The 23,349-nt window shown below is 44.4% G+C and overlaps 1 protein-coding gene across 2 annotated transcripts in view; it reads left to right on the top strand.

Moving 5' to 3' along the window:
- The first annotated feature begins 2,655 nt into the window (after positions 1 to 2,655).
- The window catches only part of MACROH2A1 (macroH2A.1 histone), a 49,033-nt gene continuing 28,339 nt past the window's right edge, over positions 2,656 to 23,349 (top strand). Inside the window, exons 1-2 of one of the 2 annotated variants that reach the window (XM_028718086.2) lie at positions 2,656 to 2,905; positions 15,243 to 15,450. In XM_028718086.2, coding sequence (XP_028573919.1) covers positions 15,279 to 15,450 — 172 coding nt within the window. In that variant the 5' untranslated portion in view covers positions 2,656 to 2,905; positions 15,243 to 15,278. The remainder of the gene's footprint in view (positions 2,906 to 15,242; positions 15,451 to 23,349) is intronic. The other variant, XM_028718085.2, reaches the window with a different exon arrangement.

Genomic DNA, 23,349 nt, shown 5'->3' with positions numbered 1-23,349 from the left:
TGGAGGGCACAAGGAGAAGGGGGCGACAGAGGACGAGATGGTTGGATAGTGTTTTCGAGGTTACCAGCAGGAGTTTGACCAAACTGCGGGAGGTAGTGGAGGACAGAGGTGCCTGGCATGCTCTGGTCCATGGGGTCACAAAGAGTCGGACACGACTAAACAACAACAACTGAATGTGCTTGTTTTCTTTCTTAAAATTTTGCTATTCGCTTTTATTACATTTTTATCCCACCTTTCCTCCAAGGAGCTCTGGGTGAAGAACACAATTCTCCCTCTCATTTGATCCTCACAACAACCCTGTGAAGTAGAAACAAAAAAAATTCCTTCCAGTAGCACCTTAAAGACCAACTAAGTTAGTTCTTGGTATGAGCTTTCGTGTGCATGCACACTTCTTCAGATACACTGAAACAGAAGTTGCCAGATCCTTCTATATAGTGAGAAGGTGGGGAGGGGTATTACTCAGAAGGGTGGTGGGAATGGGTGATTGGCAGATAGCTGGGATGAGCCTGTTGACGACTCTTAACGACTGCAGTAGGTCTTACAGGAAAAAGCAAGGGGTGAGAAGGTGAAAAATGGCTTTGTCATGTATAATGAGATAAGAATCCAATGTCTTTGTTCAGACCAGGTCTCTCCATGGTTTTAAGTTTCGTAATGAGTTGCAATTCAGCAGCTTCTCTTTCCAGTCTATTTCTGAAATTCCTTTGTAGTAAAAATTTCGTGTGCATGCACACGAAAGCTCATACCAAGAACTAACTTAGTTGGTCTTTAAGGTGCTACTGGAAGGAATTTTTTTTGTTTTGACTATGGCAGACCAACACGGCTACCTATCTGTAACTGGAACCTGTGAAGTAGGTTAGTCTGAGAGTGGGTGACTGGCCCAAGGTTACCCTGTGAGCTTCATGGCTGACTGAGAATTTGAACTCTGCTCTCCCTGGTCCTAGTCCAACACTCTAACCACTACACCACACTGGCTCTTGGATGAGTCCAACATTTGGAGGTCCTTATTCCTGCTCTGATAGTGCAGAAAGAAGCTGCCCAGCTATCCAGTGACAGTGTTTTCAATTGCTGAGCTGGCCAGAGGTTGCAGGCAAGTGAGCAGTACGCCCCATTTCCTTACCTACCCTACTGGGAGACTGCAGGTGACGAGCAATTGAGGGGGAAAGCTGTGGCAGCTTTTGCACTCTCTCTGGGAAGGATGGTGGGAGTTTTTACCTGGAATTAGGCCTGGGGTGGTAGTGTCCAGTACAGCATAGAGGGAGAGGGCAGGCCATGGCTGTTCCTTGCCATAGTCAGTCGTTTTCTCACTTCCTGGTAAGCAAGCATGAACAGTGCCAAGGATTAGCTGGGTCCTACTCTCACCAACGCCCAATGGGAGATGGCAGGTGAGCAAGCAGAAGCGGCTATTCTTGGCCATAAACTGAAGTTAGGGGCGTCCAGGATTGTTGGTGGTTGTGAGTTCCAACAGGATCCCTGCAAAGTGAGGGAACTGGCATGTAAAGGGCGAAATATTATTTAAGTGCAAAGTGATGCACATTGGCTAATGGGATTGGAACTGACCAGGAAAAAAGACTTGTAGTTCTAGCGATAAAGGTCTTGACTTGGTGTCTGAAAGCTGGATTCCATGTTAGGGATTATTAGGACATGGAATGAAAATAAAAATGTGAATAATGCTGTTACAAAAATCGATAGTGTGATCACATTTGGAATACTGTGTAGTTCTGGTTGCCTCATCTCAGAAAAGGATATTGTAGAGCTGGGAAAGGTTCAGAAAACAGCAACCAAAACCACCAAGGCACTGGAGCAACTGTCTTGTAAGCAAAGGTTTAGGGCTTTTACGTTTAGAAAAAAAGGCGAGTAAGCAGGGCATTTTAGGCGTATAAAATTAGAAGTTTTTCTCTCATGCCTATGATACTTGAACGTGGGGTGTCATCTGAATATTGGAAGATCCAGGGCGGACAAAAGAATTTCTCACAAACATGAAATTTGTTACCACAGGACGTAGCAGTGGCCACCAACATGGATACCTTGAGAAGATTAGACAAACTCACAGAGGCTGGCTAGCCACGATGGCTATGTACTTTGCGTCAGAAGTGCTTATTACGCCCATATATTGCTTGCAGGCTTTCTATAGCTACTATGAGAACAGGGTGTTGCACTAGATGGGCCTTGGGCCTAACCCAGCAAGTGTTTTATTATGGGTCCCAGCAGGGAAAACTATATTAAGTGATGTTTCTTGCGCACTTTGTTGGACCATCGAGTGGCGACCCCGCTGCCTCTCTCCGGACAGGCGGGGAGCGAGGCGCAGGTGCTATTCCTGCACAGAGGGGAGGGCTGCGTGCACGTCCAGTTATCCGAAGGGGGAGGACTAAGCCGGGTCTAGACACCGGCCCTGATCCGCTGCTCTTCAGCGACCGCCTCTTAGGGACTAGCGCCTTGGGACTCTCCCGAGGCGCCGCCGCAGCCGAGGGCGCCCATTGCGGGGAGTCGAAGCGGCGGAGGAAGAGAGCGGCCGGATTCGCTGTCACCCTCCCAACTCCACGCCATTGGCTTCTCCCTGCGAGGATGGGGCGGGGGTCTCAGGGGCGCGACTGCGGAGCAAGGCCCCGCCTGTGTCCTCCTGAGCCGGTGGCGGCGGCACCGCAGGAGGAGGAGGAGGCGCCGACGGCTCTCCTGCCGCGCTCCTTCCCTCACGCCGCGCGCCCCTCGGCGTGGCAGGCGGCAGGCCTGGGCGCCGATTTAAAGGAGGGGATGTGACGAGCGCTGCGCTGTGCATTGTGGGACTTCATGCACATTACAGTCGGCTTGTTCCAGTTTACACGGCGGCTGAGCGAAGTGGGGAGGGAGAGGCGCAGGGAGACATATTGCTGCCGCCGCCGCCGCCGCTGCTATTGCTGGGAGCTGCGCTGTAAGTGATTGACTGACGCCCCCTTCCTTTGCCAGGGACCCTGTCCTGCGCGAAACCTGCGCTCGTTGTTTGAGCACAATGCGATTTCCCTGCCAGCCGCTTGCCCTGTTCGCTTTGGGGAGGTGGGGTTGGGATCGAGCGGATCGTCCCCCTGTCTCCCTTTCTCTCTGTGTCGTATTGCAACACTGGAGGTGGTCCTTTGGGGCAGACACCTGCCTTGGGTGCGGGCGTATCTTGCAATCCAGAGCAGCTCCTGACAGGTTCCAGGAGGGCGTTACTGCTGGTGGTGTTATTGTTGTTACTGGTATTGTTATTAACCGAGGCTCCTGTGATTCCATGATTCTTTGTAATCTGGGGGGACGTAGGCGAAAAGGGATTTCCTCCGTTCCGAATCCGGAGCGGAACCGAGGGGGTTAAAGGAGAGCGGAGAGACTTCCCTGCGCCCTTAAGGAAACCAGGAAATAAAACTCTCCTCTGCGCGGTGTCGTGGGGGCTTTCTTGCTCCGATTTCATTCTGGGCTAGGGAATCCGGATTTCGGGAGTCGATTGTGGCCCTCGGATTCCAAGAATACGCGATCGTTTGCACAAGGGTGTTAGATCATGCGAGGCTGGACTCCTGCCCCAGCCACCCACCCACCTCCTTTTCTTTCCCCTCAATTTTTCTCCTTCCTCCTCCTCCTCGGGTCATTGAGCACGAGAAGATAATGCACAGAGACTGCAAGCTGAATAACTAGGAAGCTGCAGAGGACATATTTGGTACGTTTCACTTTCACATGACATGTCCCAAAGTTGCTTGTTTGCAAATGGAGAAGGGCTAAACCCAAAGACGCACACACACCCAAAAAGAGAAAGGCTGCTTAGAACAAAGTGGGAGAAAATAGTGGAAGGGGCACTGTGCAGGGTATTTTATCCAGAGCCTGTGATTGTTGTGCCTGCTGCAATGTGACCTGGTCCTGGAAGTGTGGCATGGGAGTGGTTGCTCCCTGCAGCAGAGGGCTGCCAGAAACATGGGTGATCAATCCACCCAGTTCAGTGTTGCCTACACTGACTGACAGCAGCTATCCAGGGTTCCATGCGCAAGGCTTTTCACTAGAGATTGAACCCTGGAACATTTGCCAGCCAAGCAGGTACTCTACCACTGAACTACAGCCCCCTCCCATAGGTATTTTAAAGAGCAGAATACATGACAAAAAAAAGAACAAACCCAATGCACTTTGAGATACAAGCTGCTCAAACTGACCTCATCCTGTGGACTTCATTCTGTTGCAAGGCCCTTGTTGCATACTCTCTTATTGGAGGACTGCTTTTGAGTAAATGTATGAAGATGCAGGTTTGCAAGCTGCATCACTTTTCTTGTGTGCTAGCATTTAATTTGTGGATCTCACCGTGTTTCTTTCCCTGTAATGCGAATAAATATTTAAACTTTACTAGCTGGGTGGCATACGCTGTCATTTGACGCTTGTGGATGTGGGGGCCAAATTATGACCTTGGCTTATATCGGAAATGACTCCGTCTATCCCCTTGTCTATAGAGCTTTGAGTTTCAGAGCATATTCAAATTGTGTTGTCTGTCATGATTTCACATTTTCCTCATCTGACCCAAGTGTTCATGCTTGGATTATGCAATTGTCACTTAGCAACAGGTGTGTAGGGATTGCTCCAGTTCATGTGCTTTCCCCCTCTTGTTTCTCTGGGACTGAAAAAAAAATAAACCAAAAGGCAAATCTGTAATTAGAGAAAGAACACCTGAGTGTAAAGGAGGAGATATATTTAAGCAAATACTATATTCAACTGCAGGTGTCTTGTATCCATATATTGTTTATGGGGCTAGTCATCGTTGAAGTAAAACAATACATGAATTAATTCAACTCAAGGATTCAGTGTAATTTACATGTGACATATTTGCTTTCTGCATTGCTTTTGACATATTTTGCTAAGATTTCAGTTTGTTTTCTTGTTCTGAACTTAGCTGGATAGGGGAAGTAAAGGGAAACATAGCAATGTTCTCAGTTTCTATATTATCTGTAAAGATTGAATATGCCACTCTGTGTTTGGCTTAATACACATGTGGGCTAATTCTACTCCAGATTTACACCAGTGTTACTGAGAACATAATTTGAACCAGTGACATTAAACACTGAAAAATGTAGCTCAGGGGTTCGTAACTTGAGCACAAAATGATGCATGCACTATTGATTAGAAAATATATCAAACATTTATGGAGTCATAGGACTATAGTGTGCACTTTGGGAACTCTTCCAATGTCATAAAATAAATTCTGTTGCACAAAAGAGAGTTCTTGGAAATAAAAGGAGCACTCCATTATAGTAAGTAAAGAGGATGTAGACTTCTGCGGAACTATAAAAAAAACATGAGTGCTTCTAACCTTAATAACAACATTATGGGAATTTTTTTCAAGTTGCATAATTCCTTCTGATTACAATTTATTTTATTTTTTTAGGGGGGAGAAACTTGGGCAGGCGTGGGTGTCCTCCAGATATTGTTGGACTACAACTCCCATCATTTGGTCCATGAGCAAATGGGAAAGTCCAGGTACCCTAACTCTTTTCTTTAACTGAGGGGCAGAGAACCTGGCCTCTCAGGGGGCCAAATCTGATAGCTGAGCAGGATGCCCACCTGTCAATTACATGATGTCACAGTGACATTAGCAAAGAGCCCAGTGTGGTGTTTTGAAGTGCCATTCATCAGCAGACTCGAAGCCACTGCCTATCAGCTGATAGGCAGTGACTTCATGCTTGCTTTCTGCAGGGATGGGTTGTGCAGTTGAATTCCCCTCAGTTACCCACAGGGAACTTAGTCATGTCAGGTGTGATGCTGGTAGGTGTTGTTTCATGGAAATGGCATCATGGGACAAATTGGGGCCCTGGTTGAGGCAGATTTGGCATGCAGGCCAGAGGTTGCCCAGCCTGACTTTAATTGAACATGCTTTGGTTCTAGAATACAGATCTGTGTAGCACAAAGCTACCCTCCTCAGGCTATTTGCAGCCAAAGTACAGTTGTAATGGCAAGTTCATATCCCTCCAGACTGGGACAGCAAACAGAGGAAGCACAGAGACTGGGCGCAGTGGGGTAGGATAGGAGAGAGCAGCTACATTATGCATGTTCAGGTCGAATAGCCTTCCCATATGAAGAGGGTGGATACAGATCAGGTTCTCCACTCCTTGGTCAAATAGAAGAGTTAAGGGTACTTGCCAATTTGCTCCTGAACCAAAAAGCACAGAAATTTTAAGTCAAGCTTCCTGCTGTAATTTACATGCCATGGAAGCAGGAAATTAATGTACACCCTCGTTGTATATTGTGCGTCTTCGCACAGTGTATAAGCAAGCATGCAAATATTAACTTTGAACCAAAATGAACTTTTATCTGGCTCTGTAATAAATGAGGAGCTGTTGCAAAGCACTGACAGTACAGATTCAAAAAATGGCAGATTCAAGGTCAGCTGTAGGACTGCTCACAAGAAAACCTCTCCAGTATTAAGTAAATGCAGGAAGAGGGAGAAAGGCAGCCTCTTTTAGTCCTGCCCCTGATGCTGCTACACCCAGTGGCCCATGCCCCTTTGGCACCTGCATGGGCAGCATGCACCCGAAAGGGGTCCTTTGCACTTGGACAGATGCTGTATGTGAGGCCGCCAGTGGGCGTGTTGTGAGTCAGGCTAGTGAGGCAGTCCCTCTTGCACTTCACGCGTTTACTGAACATGTGGGAGCTTTTCCTTTGAACAGCCCCTTTGGGCTAAAATTGTAGCCACAAACAGGAGAAATTTGCCTATTGAGGGAGTGAATGGTCATCTACTGCATCTCAGCCATTTTGTACTGATGATTTTCTATATTGAATTTTCCATGCCAAGTTGGGAGAAGTCATCTTGATTTTAGTAGATAGAATGTCCAGGGTTTGTTCCCTTAACTATCCCATATCCTTCATGTGCAGCCTCCATAAAATAGCACTGTGGTGTAAGCCAAAACTGGCAGAAGGAGAAAAAGAGCAGTATCCAAAGTTTGCCTACTACAGTCCCGGCTAGCCAGGCCAGGCCTTTTCGAAGCTGTGTTTAACTATAGTGCAGGGCCAGTGTTGCTATCCCTGTTCTGTCCCTGCCTTCGGGAAGTTCAGGGAATGGAGAGGTGGGTAAGTGCCAACAGGAGCGTAGGGGGCTATGGAACACAGTATGAGAGAGGCAATTTTTATTGTGCATATTTATTTCAGCAAGCTATACAGTCATACCTTGGGATAAATACACTTCAGGTTGAGCGCTTTCGGTTTGCGCTCCACAGCGACCCGGAAGTAACGGAGCGCGTTACTTCTGGGTTTTGCCGCTCGCGCATGCGCAGAGGTTCAAAATGATGTCACGTGCATGCTCAGAAGCGGCAAAACATGACCCGCAGAAACGCTGTCGCGTCTTACGTTCTGTTCAGGATGCGAACGGGCCTCCAGAACGGATCCCGTTCGCATCCCGAGGTACCACTGTTTAGCTCTTAATTACAACCGTCTCTAAGTGGTATACAAGTAACTCAGCAATACAACAAAGATAAAAAATAAGTTAAAATGCTTTCTGGAATGATGATGATGATGGTGATGATGATTTCTTCAGTTGGTGTCAGAAGTTCTAAAGGAAGGGATCGTGCTGGACCTCAGCTGCAATGGAGTTCTACAAAATCGGGCCCGTGTTACTGAACACACAGCTCCTGGTGGACATACTCTGGTTTCTCTTCAGATCGTATAAATCTTTCGCCCCATGAGCTATGTCTCTCAGCCATGAGGGAAAACTAACAGTGACTCCCCCCAAGACCCTAGTGATCAGGCAGTCCTCAAGGTATCCTGGACCCAAGTTGCAATGGCCTTGCATTAAGGCAAGAACCTTGAACCTGGCCTTGTAGTAGCGGCCGGTGTGGTGAGGCAGAGCTGCCTCCCCCCCAACACCAGTGTTGCTGCAGCTTACCTAGTTGGTGCTGCTTTGGTACAGGTGGTGAGGTCAGGGCTGCATAGATGCACTGGCAGCACTTCCACTGATGCGTCTGCACAGCCTTGACTTCTGCCACTTCCCCACCCCACTGCTGTCCAGGTAAGCTGCAGTGACCTCGGTGTCGAGAGGATGGCTTCCTGGCTCTGCCCTCATACACCAGTCGCTATTGCCCTTATCATGTTTGTGAAGATAAAATGGGATAATCGCATATCTCCTGCCATGGGCTGCTTGAAGGAAGAGTGGGGCAAATCAGCTTTAACGTGTGAGGCTGAAATAATAGTATTTGATGGTTGCAAATGAAACATTGTCTGCTGGCAGTGAAGAGAAGGTGATGGAAAAGGAAACACACCAAATGCCTCTCTAGTTTCATCTTGGCATTTATCCAGTCCCAGGAGATCATTATCTAGTGTGAATGCCCCATTGATGCCATTATACATATCTCGCGAAATCTGTCATCTGTGTATGAAGGCAATTACTGTCCATATGCATGCTTACCTTGGACCAGGCAAGCCTCTGCCTCAAACCTATTAGGATGAATGTTAATTGCTCCGCTGAAATCAACTCGGCATCTGATTGCCTATTAATAGCCTGCCATTACCTTGACCCTCTTACAGTTCGGCATTTGCTTGACCCTCTTGCCAAGTGTTAGTCAGATGCTAGTCTAGCCAGTGCGAAATGAGTGGCCCAGAAGGACATGCAGCCACAGCAGCCTTCCGTAAGCAGTGAGGTTTGGTGGCCAGAGATCGGATGAGTAAGAGTGGGTTCCTCCCCAATCAATCCAGAAAGTGACAACAAGCCTTCTGAGCATGCTACAGGAATTTTGGGGGTAAGGGCATAGCTGAGCAGTAGTGCATCTGCTTTGCATGTGTTAAGGTACCAGCTTCAGTCCTTGGCATCTCCAGGTGGGGCTGTGAGAGACCCTTGTCTGAACTCCTGGAGATGCCCGTCAGTGCGGATGGGGCTGAGCTAGATGGACTAATAGTCTGATTGCTGCTGCTTCTGTTCCTTTTAACTACATAGCAGTCTGATACTCTGTTTGTGAAGACTGTGACTTCAACAGCTGTAGCAGAATCCCAAATGAAGCAATGAAAACCAGGGCTGCTTTGCTTGGATGCTTCCGACCTTTCAGCTTCCACCACCTTCCATTCCTATGGCTGCTCTCGTGGTTTGCTTTGCTAAGGCCCACTGGAAGCCCCCTTCTCTTCACTCCATCTTTGCCAAATTGCAGGCACCAGAATACCTACATCAGTGTCTGCTGCTGAGCCGGCAGAAAAGGCAGAGCAGGCCGAGAGTTGCTTTGTGCTGGTCCTGGGGCTCCCTCTGTGCCGAACGCTCTTGCCTGTGTATAGAGCTGGGTTGTTCATCCAGATTTAAAAAGAAGGAGAAATAAAAATACAGAGATGCATTCGAATCCCTCCAATAGGCAATAATTCTGTGATTGCTGATTAATCTGCCTGTGAAAATTGCCTGTATACCTTACTCCGTACATAAAGCATGTTCATTTTCTTACCGGAGGTGCCTAGTTATTGTTTAACACTAATTGGAGCTATTTGTAGCTCTGTGGGGTGGGGATGGGGGGGAGGAAACCCTTCCAATTTGCAGAAGATCTGTTAAGCTGCACGGAAGCTGTATCTCACACGCCGTATTATTTCTTCAAGAGGAAGTCATGCACAATTAAATGAAGAGTAGGCGAAGCAATTGGGAGACGCAGCCATACGCGCTGCGTAGAAGATTTATTGTGATTAGTTGTATGCTAAGGACCAACTTGATGTCACTCTCCGATGTTGAAATTTGTGTTTCCATCCATTCTGTTGTTTCAAATGAGATCCAATGGTTAATAGTGAAAGCTCCAGTAAACCTTCACACCTTATGGTCCCAGTAAAAAAAAAGGGCCCTAGCTAGGTAGTAGAGCACATGCATGGCATGTAGAAGATTCCATATGCAATCCTTGAAATATGTAGCCAAAGGGATCAGGTAGCAGCTGAAGAGTGAGACCTTCGCCTGAGACCCTGGAGAGCTGTTGCATGTCAGTGACAACAAGGCTAGATGGACAGATGATCTGATCGGGTCTGAAGCAGGTTTCTGTGCTCTTAAGAGATTTGAGAGACAAGAAAACTCAGTGTTTTTCAGGTTCATGATACAGGCTGTTAATGCCATGAGTTTTGTCAGATTGTCCCTTGATAGTTATCATCAGAAAAAGGAATTCCCCTGGGTTGCTTTGAATTCCATAGCATCCTCTCCTTGTTAGAGGAGCTCTCTCATCAGGGATTACTCTGTTGATGGAAGTTATAGGCTCTCTGGGTATGTGCCATTTCTATTTCATCTCTCTGAAAAACGAGACGGTATGTTCACTCTCCCTTGTTCCTGCCAGTAGCTTCTCTGACAAAGAACCGTGCTAGCTTTTCAAGAAGTGGAAGACTGCGAAGGGTAGAAGCGCTCAAGAAAATTGTCTAACTCCCCTCCCTCTTTTAGTTTGGAAGAAATATGATCAGTTCTGGCAGATGCTAGAAGGGCATTAGATGGTTTGAACCTTGGTTACATAGCCATTATTCAGATGGAATGCTGAACTATGGTTTGGTGGTATGAAGACAGGTCTTGGGCTATGGAAAAGTGAGATGAAAAAAGGGTGTTGACATAGTCGCTCTTGGTTTTGCACTTTGTTGCAGCTCTGGTTGAAGTACCCAGTGCCACTATTGAGGGTGTGCTATGGAATCAGTTTCATCCCGTGCAATCAACTGATGTGGACAAGGTGTTGGCAGCAATATGTCCGGCCACATGCTCCTTTGACCCCGTCCTTCCTGGCTCATTAAATTAGCAGAGGAGGACTGCTATTTGTGAGAGGAAGGTCCCTGCAGCTTAAAAAATACATGTGACTACATCTACCAGAGGGGACGTGGGTGGCGCTGTGGGTAAAAGCCTCAGCGCCTAGGGCTTGCCGATCGGAAGGTCGGCGGTTCGAATCCCCGCGGCGGGGTGCGCTCCCGTTGCTCGGTCCCAGTGCCTGCCAACCTAGCAGTTCGAAAGCACCTCCGGGTGCAAGTAGATAAATAGGGACCGCTTACTGGCGGGAAGGTAAACGGCATTTCCGTGTGCTGCGCTGGCTCGCCAGATGCGGCTTTGTCACGCTGGCCACGTGACCCAGAAGTGTCTCTGGGCAGCGCTGGCCCCTGGCCTCTTAAGTGAGATGGGCGCACAACCCTAGAATCTGTCAAGACTGGCCCGTATGGGCAGGGGTACCTTTACCTTTACTTTACATCTACCAGAAGGGCCAACTGGAATAAACAATACATGCCACATAAATCACTAAGTCCTGTAACTGGAAACCATGGCTTTCCACTACCTGAACAAGTGTGCACAAACTTTGGGCTCAAACAGTCTCTTTCTCTCTCCCCTCCTGCTCTTCTGTGATCTTGCAGAGATCAAAAGCACCCTTTCTATTATCAATATCACATTCAAACTCTGGGAACTGTGGTTTGTTTAAACTGTGGTTTAGTAAGAACAATGCAGGATCTGTTTTATCTGTTCATTATAAGCATCTACTATGTACAGTAACTTTGAGCATGGGTGTCTGAGTTTGCCAGTCATCATCTTCCCTCCCCACTTCTTTTTCCATTTGTGTTGTGACTTTTTGACTGTACACCTATGGACAGGGATTGTATTATAATAATTAATTTTTAATCTATCATATGTAAGCCACTGTGGTAGCCTTTTTAACTGAAGACGGGGGTAAAATGCTTTAAATGCTTTGAATCATAGAGTGAATAACAAATAACATTATAACAATAATATTAGTAATAAAAAGATAACACTTTGCGACATCTCTGTTTGTAACTGTTTGTAACAATGTGGCTTATTCCACTGACTGGCAAATGTTTCATTTTTTTTAATTTTTAATTTATAAAGGACCTTTTTCTTTTTTAATCGCATTGAAAACTCCAGATTGAAATTCCAGGGTAAAATATTATTAGCTAATTGGCCATTTGTGTTCCATTAACTGGACATGAAGTGTCTGAGAATGCTCTGCTCTCCAGGGTTTTTGTGGTTTATACATCTTTTTAAGGGCCATCTTAGAAGCCATAATTAGCCAGATGGTTAATAGAGACTTGCTAGTTATAGGCCTACGAAGATCCATATGGAGGAAAAGTGTGTTTTGCTGGGTTGTTTTTCCAAGTTAAGGAATGGAAAAGTGGAAAGTGGGGAAAGCTTTCTATATCTTTACTTCATTTTTCTTCACAACGTTTTCCTTAAAAGTACCTTGAGCACATGTGGTAATAAGCCATGGTTGCATTCCTAGACACACCTGCAGGTAAGCCATGTTGAACTCTGCGGCATGCTTTTAAGAAGATATGCCTAGGACTGTGGTGTATGATGAGTAACCCTAAAAACTGCGGGTATGGAAGTTTGAACAGAGGCAAACCTGTGTTTAGCCACAATCCTATCAGTTGCCTTGGGCCGACATGGTATGTCCAATGGTAGACTTCCGTATGGGTTGCCTTTTACAAGATACACATTTCTCTTTGTTTCATCTCCTTGTTTGGGAAGTCTAGGAATCGAGGTTAACAAGAGTGTGGCAGGATGGAACCAATAGACGCTGGAATTTATATTCTTAGTCGACAAAAGACTCCTGGTCTGAAATTTAGACAGGTTTTACGTAATAGCTGAAAGTGCATTTAAAAGCCTGCATGACACGTTAGCACAGGTCAGAAATCGCATAGTAGCAAAAGTTGCAAAATGTCAAAAGGAAGGCTTGCTTTGCTTCATTTGGAAGTCAGTCCATCGGAGGTGCCCAGTGCATATATTGATAGGTTTGTGTTGCAGGGGGAAGTAAGGAGGGAGAGGGAGAACGCAATGGAGCAAGGTGGGGACAAATAGCTAATGGAGCGAACAAGCAGAAAGAATTCAGAACCTAGACATGATGATTTAATAATCACAAGGAGGTGAAGGGGGAATTGGTTTGAGAAGGGGGGGGTGATACTGTGAAAAAGCACCCCTTTGTGCCAAGCCAGCTTTGGGTCACGAGGAGGTTTTCCTATGGCTAATACACACCGTTGGGGTTTCCTTTGGCTTATAAAACATTGTTTATAAAACTGTCTATCTCCATAGGGGTGAAGGAAAAAGCCACTACAGGCTTCACTTACAGGAAATCAAAGGTTTAGGAATTTGGACTAGTTTTCTAAACCACCAGCTCCCAGAAGAGCAACGGTTTCTGAGCTTGTAAACCGCCCCTCTCTGCGGAGCTTTTTAACATTTTAATTTAATGCCTACATACCCTTGCAAAAACACAACTTGAGAATGACAGACACTCGGCAGAACGATCAGCAACATGTTTGTGTATGGTAGTAAATTAGCATGCGATTGCTGGCCATCATTCTCCGGTGTCAAGTCCAATTATGCTGGTGGAAGGAAGTTGTCAGATTGGAGTTTGTGAAACTCCTGCAGGGGAATGGAATGAAAACGACTGTGATTGGTAGGCAGATAAATTCCACAATTTCAAATCCCAGGCAGTTAATTGCAATCCTTTCCTTTTTCCAAAGAGAGAAACAAACAAAACAGTACTTTTGTATGCAAGCATTCTTGACTCCACTTGAGACCTTAAGCCTTACCTGGCATTTTATTTTTATCATCATCATCATCATCATCATCATCATCACCTTCTAAACCACCACTTCAAGGCTATTTACACATAAAATAACTAAAATCAGTTAAAAACATTAAAAAAAACAGATGCACTTAAAACAAGATTAAAACCCTAACAAGTGGGCACTCACGGTAAAGACCCAATTCATCCAGGGAAAGCTTGTCAGAACCAAAACGTCTTCAATTGCTTCCAGAAAATGCAGACAGCGAGTGCCTGCCATATCTCAACAGGGATGCTATTCCACAGAACGGGGGCCATCACATTGAAAGCCCTGCTCCCAGTTACTGCAGAGCAGGCTTCTGAGATATTTGGAATGTGCAGGAGAAACTGTCCCAATGACCGCAGTGATCTACTGACTATATAAGGGATAATGTGTTCTCCCTAGTAACCTGGTCTCAAGGTCTCCTACCAACACCAACGCCCAGTGGCAAACTGGCAGCCAGGCCAAATCCCACAAGCAAGGTGTTATATGCTGGAGGTAGTTTGCCAGTCTTCTTTCAAGAACATGAAAATGATAATAAGGACGAGAGTGCCTTTGAGCATGTGCAAAGTGTCTTTCTGTCACAACCACTAGTCCAGCACATATGGGACTGGTTGCTACAGCAGACAATATGATCTTTGCAGGGTGGTTACTTTTCTCAGAATGCTCAGTTTGGACATACTTGTCAATGCAGCAGACAAGATAACCCACTCATTACCAGAAAGGCAAAATCTGGGAACAATTCTGTTTGCATCATCAGTCTGTTAAAAAATAACATTATTGTCCAAGCAGCTCTCCTAACCTGGGTGATGACTGGGAATAGTGCCGGCACAGTGTCAGGACTCAAGGCATGTTTTATAAATATTATTGGAGTTTATTTTTGCATGGTCGTTGGTGTTTTTACAATGACTTCATTTTTGTATTTGCTACTGTATCTAGTACTGTAAAATTACTGTTTGCTTAAAAAAAAGAGTAGAAAGTTTAACACCTTGAGCAATATAAAGTCATCTGTTCAGAGCATTTAAATTGTTTTTTTTTTTTTACAAAAATGAAATTTGTTTTGTCAGGTATAATGGAGAGATGAAATACTAAAAATTACCTTCTATTCAATCAGCAAGCATCCATATTCACTCCTCCCCCAACCTTCATAACTGGTTTTTTTTTTTTTAATTTTATTATTTTTCTTTTCTCTCATTACAAATATACTTATACATAACATCTCTCCCTCCCTCCCTTTTGGACTTCCCTCAAGTTCCATTTCTGATTTATTAACCTCATTAGTATATAACTGTTAATTGTAAACAGAAATGTTTTTTTTTTAAAAAAAGCCTGTGTTTATATTGTTTTCTAACAAACAAACAAATTGTTCTACCACTGCTGGATCAATGAGCTTACCGTCTGTAGAGGGACCCCACTGGATACAACCATAAAAAATGAATGCTGGGATTCTCAGGGTGCTGGATTTTGCACCCAGCGTCAGAGTCCTCTGACACACAGTCTGATCAGCCTTGCCCACAGAAATCTCTTTGAATTTTATGTGTTAGAGGCACAGATAAGGCACTAAAAGCCCTACCTCTCAACATAGCACTGCAGCTTTCCATGTGATGTATAACAGCGTTGCGACTCAGTGCCGTTGAAAGCCTGTGGGCCCGATTTTAAGAGACCGCTGAGGTATCGTTCGCCATTTGAAAGCAACTGTCTCAGGCTTGATTTGTAACCTTACCCTTTCCCCCTTTTGTTTCTAGTTTCTAGATTGTTGACCCAGACCCACGTAAAAGAAAATGTCCAGCAGGGGTGGGAAGAAAAAGTCGACGAAGACCTCTCGCTCGGCAAAAGCCGGGGTCATATTCCCCGTCGGACGAATGCTCCGTTATATTAAGAAAGGTCATCCGAAGTACAGGATTGGGGTCGGTGCTCCAGTCTATATGGCAGCTGTACTTGAATACCTGACTGGTAAGTTTTGCCTCGACAAGAGCCAAGGCAGTTCAGTGGAATCAGTTGCAAACACGAGAGAGCATTTGCGGAAGATAAATCAGCGAGTTGGGGCACTTTTTATCTGCAGCAACATTAACCTCACAATGAATGTAAATCCAAAATACTGATCTTGCATCTCAGTTCAGATTTCTGTGTCTTGGAAGCATTGCACTATAACTTTCGCAGCTGTAAACCCTACATTGCATTTATCATGGGTTCCTGGTAAGATTAGTTGGCTTTTGGTTGAGCTAAATTGGACGCATATAGTAGGGAGGGCAAATGGTAGCCGTTCGGAGGGCATGTTGGCGTCATGTCAGAAGAGGCAAAAGACCTGCAGGCTCCAAAGTCCCCTTGTTCCTCTGGCATGCCCCAGGAATGGGGTGCAAGCAAAAACAGCCCTGGAGCTGACATGGGTATTTCACTTGCATTGTAATCTACAAGAGGGAAACTTTTTAAAAACAGCAAGCGTATGAACCTGGTATAAACCCCCCCCCCCCATTTTTAACTGTTCTGTAAAATGTACAAAATAATGCACACTAGACAAGAGTTTTAAAAAGCATGGGGGAAATGTAGAGAATACTTCACAGTGCCCTAAAATACATACCTAAAATACATTGTTTCGATTAATGTCTGCAGAAGACTTTGTGGATATTTAAGTTATAATTAGAAAAATCTTAATAATTATTCATAAAGGAACCAGTTTATAAGAAGTAAGGAAGGAAGCCAGATACAGGATGAAGGAAGTCTTTTATTTGGTTGTTTGTATTGTTGTATGTTATGCTCATTGTATGTTCACGTTTATTGAGGGTGGATCTCTGTATTTGGGGGGGGGGGGGGTTATGTTATGTTGTAAATAAAATTTCCAATAAAAATTAATAATAATAATAAAATAATGTGTTTTGCCACTAGCAAGCTTCAGTAGCTTGAAGCCATTCATTAGAGCAGAGCTAGGGGACCTTCGTAGGGACGCGGGTGGCGCTGTGGGTAAAAGCCTCAGCACCTAGGGCTTGCCGATCGAAAGGTTGGCGGTTCGAATCCCCGCAGCGGGGTGCGCTCCCGTTGTTCGGTCCCAGCGCCTGCCAACCTAGCAGTTTGAAAGCACCCCCGGGTGCAAGTAGATAAATAGGGACCGCTTTCTAGCGGGAAGGTAAACGGCGTTTCCGTGTGCGGCTCTGGCTTGCCAGAGCAGCGATGTCACGCTGGCCATGTGACCCGGAAGTGTCTTCGGACAGCGCTGGCCCCCGGCCTCTTGAGTGAGATGGGCGCACAACCCCAGAGTCTGGCAAGACTGGCCCGTACGGGCAGGGGTACCTTTACCTTTACCTTTAGGGGACCTTCAGCCAAAGGACCACATTCCCTTTATTAATAATGGTTTAAAACAACCTACAACCACAACAATAAGGTACCGCATGCCAGTGGTGGCTGGGACCAGAGGCAAAAAGTGAACAAAGCAACGAATGTGATTTCCCCCTTTGTGCGGCAGGCTAGTGTCTGTGCACAGCCCTCTCTGCCCTCTGCCCAGGCAAGCAAGAAGTGTTAGCAGAATTCAAGGACGTATTTCAGCCCTACTCAAGTAGGATATGCAGAAGGGATGATAAGGGGAGAGGGGATGTATCTGGGGTGAGTCTCGGGGGCCAGATAGAGGGACATGGAGGGCAGGGTTTGGCTTCCAGGCCTGAGGTTCCTCATCCCTGTACATCTCTTGTGGCACCCCCACTGTAGAATTCCCTCCCACTGGAAACCTGGATAGCGACCAGCCTGATGGGCTTCTGCCACCAAGCGAAAACATCTCTCCTCCTGTGCCTTTGGAGGAAATTAGTTAATGCTTTCTAAAAGGAGGGGGGTTTGTGTGTGTTTGGGGGGGGTGGTTCCTGTGCTACTGCATTTTATTAATGATTGGTTTAAATATTTTATTGTATTGTTTTATATTGGAAACCGCCCTGAGGTCTTGATATGTGCAAGGAAGGGCAGTCTAGAAATTTTGTAAACAAGCAAATAAAGAATTGGGCAAGGGGTTGGTTTGCTGCTGAGCCGTCAGTCAAAACAGCTGCAGGAGCAGCTTTTTTGAAATGGGGCCAATAATGCAATTAGAACATGATGCCTTCCACTCTCCATATACTACAGCAGGGCCTCCTTTTGCCGGGGCTGCTATACATGGCGTGCTCTTATTGAACAAAGAGTCTGTTTGAACGTTAGAGCCACCACGTGAAGGCTGCTAAGGAACATTTCTCTGGTGCGGGCAAGAGATGCCATGCACCCAATGGAGGCGCACCGATAATTGGCGAGCAGTTTTCAGATGTTAGACCCACTCTGTGAAGTGCTTCCATGCAGAACCGAGGATCTTTAAGAATTACAATTAGCCCTCAGGTGTAGTGTTAATAGAGGGGGGGAAGCAATAGCTTTAAGGACTCGGTGTTATGTACAAGCAGTGGCACCACTGTAAAAAGAGGATGGTAGAGAACAGGCTAAAGAGATGGCAGTGATTTCAGCAGGATGAAGTATCCAGAAATGAAACGTTAGACCTAAGTTCTCATGGTGGGGAGGGATTCGGTAAGAGATTAAATCTGATGGTCCTTCATCTTTGTGGCTTATTTGAGCAATTTAAGTAAGTTTAAGGATAGGGATGCGGGTGGCGCTGTGGCTTAAACCACAGAGCCTAGGACTTGCTGATCAGAAGGTTGGCGGTTCAAATCCCCGCAATGGGGTGAGCTCCCGTTGCTCAGTCCCTGCTCCTGCCAACCTAGCAGTTCGAAAGCACGTCAAAGTGCAAGTAGATAAATAGGTACCGCTCCGGCAGGAAGGTAAACGCCGTTTCCGTGTGCTGCTCTGGTTTGCCAGAAGCGGCTTAGTCATGCTGGCCACATGACCCAGAAGCTGTACGCCTGCTCCCTCGGCCAATAAAGCGAGATGAGCGCCACGACTGGACTTAATGGTCAGGGGTCCCTTTACCTTTACCTTTAAGGATATAATAAAAATGCCCTAAACTATCTATCTATCATCTATCTATCTATCTATCATCTATCTATCTATCTATCTATCTATCTATCTATCTATCATCTATCTATCTATCTATCTATCTATCTATCTAGTTTTCCAGAGTGAACTAAGGGCTAAGCAAGCTGACTGACTTTACATGCACAATCTTAGAATCATAGATTTGTCTCTATTACATTTGTCCCAATTGAATTCATTTTGTTAGTTTGGGCCCAGTTCTCCAATCAGCCCTCCCAGTTTGGTGCTGTCTGCAAATTTGATGAGCGTTCCCTCAATTCATCAGTCGAAGTCGTTTATAAACTTTAGAAATCCACCTGTGTAGCCCCCCCCCCCCCAGTACTTAGGCGATTCACTACTTTAAGGAAGTTACTTGTGAGAGGAGTAATGGATTTCTTGAACAACGACAGTATGGTTTAAACAGGTTGCTAAGCTTGTCTGTATTGACCTGTATTTGTCCATCTAGTTCAGTATCACCTACTCTTCAATTACTGTAACCACTATGTAACTCAGATGATATACATATATATTTAGATTCTAAACTTCATGCCTTTTATAAAATAGCCTGCACTGCGTGTTTTTTAATATATAAAAACCCCCAAGCTAAACTTGCAACTGAGCTGTATTACAAGTAATGTTAATGAGCAGGACATGGTACCAATTTTAGAGAGAGAGAGAGAGATTTGCACACTTCTGTGAGCTGAAGAACCTTGAGCGAGGGAAGAATACAATAGAGCCTGAAGACTTTTTTGTGGAGGGTGGGAACCCTGGGAATTTGTAAACATGACTTACAATCCCAGCTAGATTATCCCCAAGGAAGATATTATAAAGAAAGCTGAAAAGAAAATGATTCTCTGCCTTTAATTACTTCCATTCCAAGGAACTGAGATTATTGTGGGTTTTAAAAATGATATATATTTTTTTACTATTTATGTTTTCTGTCGAACACTTTCCCCCCCCCCTAAAAAGCAAAACTCAGAAAAAGGACATTTGCATTTGTCTGTTTCCCCTGGTGGCTGCATTCATTTAAAATACATCGTGATAAAAAGTTAATATGTTTATTCCAAACCAGAATAAGATATTTTGCCCATCTCTCCTTTATTTAAAAGACGATGCCAATCCAAGCTCCATTAAAGTGACTGTGAGGATTAGGCTGCCAAAGTTATTGCTCACGGCCTTATAATAAAGGTTACTGTCTGCAATCCTCCAATTTTCTGTCTTACAGCTCCCACTTTCATCACGCACCATGTATGGTTTTGACTTCATGGCCTTTCCTTTTTCTTCATTTGGTGTGGTTTGGGCCTAGATTTCTGTTGTATGTTGTGAGTTGTGCTGACTGCTGAAAAAGTAAGGGATTGTTGGCATCGCTGAAGGTCACACAGTATCCCATGGGACTTTTCTGAACTGACCCTCGCTTTTTGCCTGATAGGGAGCAGCTACAGAACATAAAAAAAGAAGCGACCTTTGTCTCCAAGGGTGCTCTCAGAGAGCTCCTTTGTCGTCGTTGGTGAGATTGTGGCAGAGTTGAGAGAAGAGGTAGAGAGGACAGAGTGATCTGTAGTGGAAGGCGAAATGGCAATAAGAACACTGCCAGATTCAAGGAAAATATAATATCAGAAGCCAAAGGGCAACATTCAACTAAGTTGTAGCATGTGCAGAACAAGGTTCGCTAGTGGATTGGGACTCTCCCCCCCCCCCACGCTTTCCTTTCCCTGTGCATCCTGCATGTATGTTAAATCTGTTTTGGAGGAGAGGGGGAAACTCTTGCTGCACAAGCTCACCTTGTTCCATGTGCAATTACTCCATTGAATTCCACTCAGGGTATTCACATTTACATTTTGACTCATGGCTCTGAGATTGCTAGCCTACTTTGTTCGTTGCTCATAATCACCCATTTTTCATACTCGACCTGAAAGAGAAGTTCCAAATTTCAGAAGAGTTATGATATATTCATTAAAAAGAAGCATAGGTTCCCGTGGTGCCTTAAAAGTCTTAATTGCTTCTTTGTGGCATAAGCTTCTTTCATCCTGTCCACACTTCAGTCTGTGTCTCACACAGACATATTTTGCTGTGCGGTTTCATAGCTGTAACCCATATCACTGGCCATTATAATATAATTTCCCCTTCTTGCTAGCCCTTGAGAAGTTCAAAAGGTGACAGCACGTGAGAGGGCCTTTTCTGTGGTGGCTCCTCACCTCTGAAACTTCCTCCCCTGGAAGATCCATGTCACTCTTTCACTGCTTGCACTTAGGAGGGCAGTTAAAACATCTGTTTCTAATCAGGCTTTGAGCCCTACTGTGAATGTGAGTGTTTTTTGTTGCTTGTTTATAAGTTTGTACCATTGAACTGCTTTTTATAAATGCTGCTCTGATCTCCTAAGGGAGAGAGGGTTGGATATAAGTTATTTTAAATAAATAATTAAATACATTTTCCTAATCCGAAGGGGAAAACACCCTGCAGACACTTAGCGGAGTCTCCTGTCTTGCAGCTACACCAGAGGCTGTAAGAACTAAATAAGACCGAGTGTTTTTGTCTTGATAGCTTCCTAACCAAAGGGACCGCAAGGATCTCTTAGGACTTCCACAAATCTTTTGTACTAAACATCTGGAGCAGTTTTCCCTGTTGTTTGGTATTAAAACAGACATAGAAAAATAAGGCATTGTGTCATCTAATAAACAGTTTTCTCCTATCTTCACTTTTCATCTGACCTCTCCAGAGAGGATCCTTTTATTACTTTTCAGTCATGTAACGTAAGTCTCTTGTCAGCTCTTTTTAGGCTGAACAAGTCACCATTTTCCCAAGCACATTTCAAAAACATTGTTTTCTGGCATTTCGATACAAGACATAATATCGAAGATAACCCTGAAACTAGCACTAACAAACTCAAATGTGGGGACTGGTTGAGGCTGGGACAACTTGTGCTGTTTAAACCCAGCTGAAGCAAGGTCTGGATTATCAAGTCAAGTACAGTCAACCATAGTTTTAACACATGTAGGGTATTCTGTGGTAATATTGTGAATTTTTGAACTTGTCCATGGAGTAATACCTGCAGGAAAGCTCCAAACCCAGTGCCCCACCAACTGTGGGAACATGGGTGAGGGTCTTCTCAGTGGTGGCACCACTCAGACTCTGGAATTCTTAGCACATTTGTTATTGGCCTTGTAATAAATTGCAAAGACCTTCCTGTTCCAGAGGCTTTTGGCCTACTAGGTTAGTCATTTATTTTCTTGCGCTGCAGTGTTTTATTATCTTGCGGTTCTGAATTTGGTTTATGCTGACTGCAGTTTTGAATCTTCTTTTTCTGTTTGTTTAGATTTGTTTAATCTGAATGCACTACATTTTCTATCTTTTTTCAGTCTGCCTAGTTTATCTATCTATTTATCTGTATGTCTGTCTGTCTGTCTATCCATCTATCTTAATGCAGAAAAAGAACTAGAAAGCTTATGGGCAAAATTTAAATAGTAGACAGAAATGAAGCTTGTGGGAATTTCTGTCAATAGACTGCTCTACATAAAAAAATAATTCCACAGCAAATTAGGAAAGAGTGAAGTTTATAAAACAGCAGGTGATATACAATAACACCCCACTCCTAAAAAAAGGTGCTGTGATTTACATTGTTCCACAGTTAGAAAAAGTCAGGTAGGGCGAAAACTTGAAATGTCTGCTTTCTCCATTAACATTTTTCCACCACTGTATTTTATTGCCAATCCATTCATTTTGTAAAATTTAAAACATGCACTTTTTTTTTTAGAGTTCCAGACCATAACTCTCTCTTGGGTGTTCTGGTGACTTTTATGCTTTGTTCTCGTGCTTTATGACATCACCAGATTCCCTGAGTGGAGTTTCAGATACTCCAGCAAGTCATTTGCTTGCTATTTAATCATGATTCATTTTCTGTGTGGAAACCTGTCCCAAGCCATTGAGTGCCTGAAAAATAAGAACGTATCCAGTTAGTGCAGTTAACCAGTTATCCCAAGTGCTTGCCATGTTTTCTGTCAGAATTCATTATGTGGAAGTGCCATTCCACTCTTCTTTCTTTTCAGAAGGAAGGTAATAATTTAAAGGCAAACGACAATCGTGTTTGTTTCTTAAAGTATATATATTTTAGTGCACACTGTTTTTTTTAAAAGGACAGCGGCTGTAGCCACAGTGATCTGCCATAAAAATAGTTTGATTCATAGAATGTGATTTCAAAGTTCGGAGTGTTATTTATAGGCTGCACGGTAAGGAAAGGAAGCAAAAAGTTTCTTAATGAAGAATCCATTACAGTGACAGCATTCTTTGGAACATTTGACATATTTCCTGCATATCATTACACATTGATTTGTATGTATTTGTAGCCTACCCTAAATAGAAAAATCAGGTTGAGCAAGACTGAAAAACAACAAAAAAGATATAGAGACAGATCAATACATTTAGACTGTGTGGTACAATACTGTAGTTTATCTTTAACCTTATCCCTGGAAATAGAAATTCAGTGAAAGAAAAAGACCTTGTGATTAAGGCTGAAATTCTGCTGAATACCTGGGAGCAAGTCCCATTAAGTTCAGTAGGGCTTACTTCAGAGTCGGCATGTATAAATTTGCACTGAAAATTATACTACTTTTAAAACAGAATTTACTCCTTTGCTAACAACACAGGTTTGTAAGACTGTGACATAAATATGGACCTAATATGGGCAAAAGTCCCCCTCCCTCTTGATGTAAATAAGAAATGCGTCATATTAACCATGTTGGGGTTTGCTTGCCTGCTTGCTTGTTTTTACAATCAAGCAGTATATAAATTTTATGAAATAAATTGAGGAGCTGTGGTTGGGATGCAGATAGCCTCTCAACTACTTCTGTGAAATCAAAGAGCCTTGGATGGTCAAGAGTCACACTTCAGCAT

Source organism: Podarcis muralis, chromosome 2 (assembly GCF_964188315.1).
Source record: "Podarcis muralis chromosome 2, rPodMur119.hap1.1, whole genome shotgun sequence".
NCBI lineage: Eukaryota > Metazoa > Chordata > Lepidosauria > Squamata > Lacertidae > Podarcis > Podarcis muralis.
This window is presented reverse-complemented; position numbering and strand designations above follow the sequence as displayed.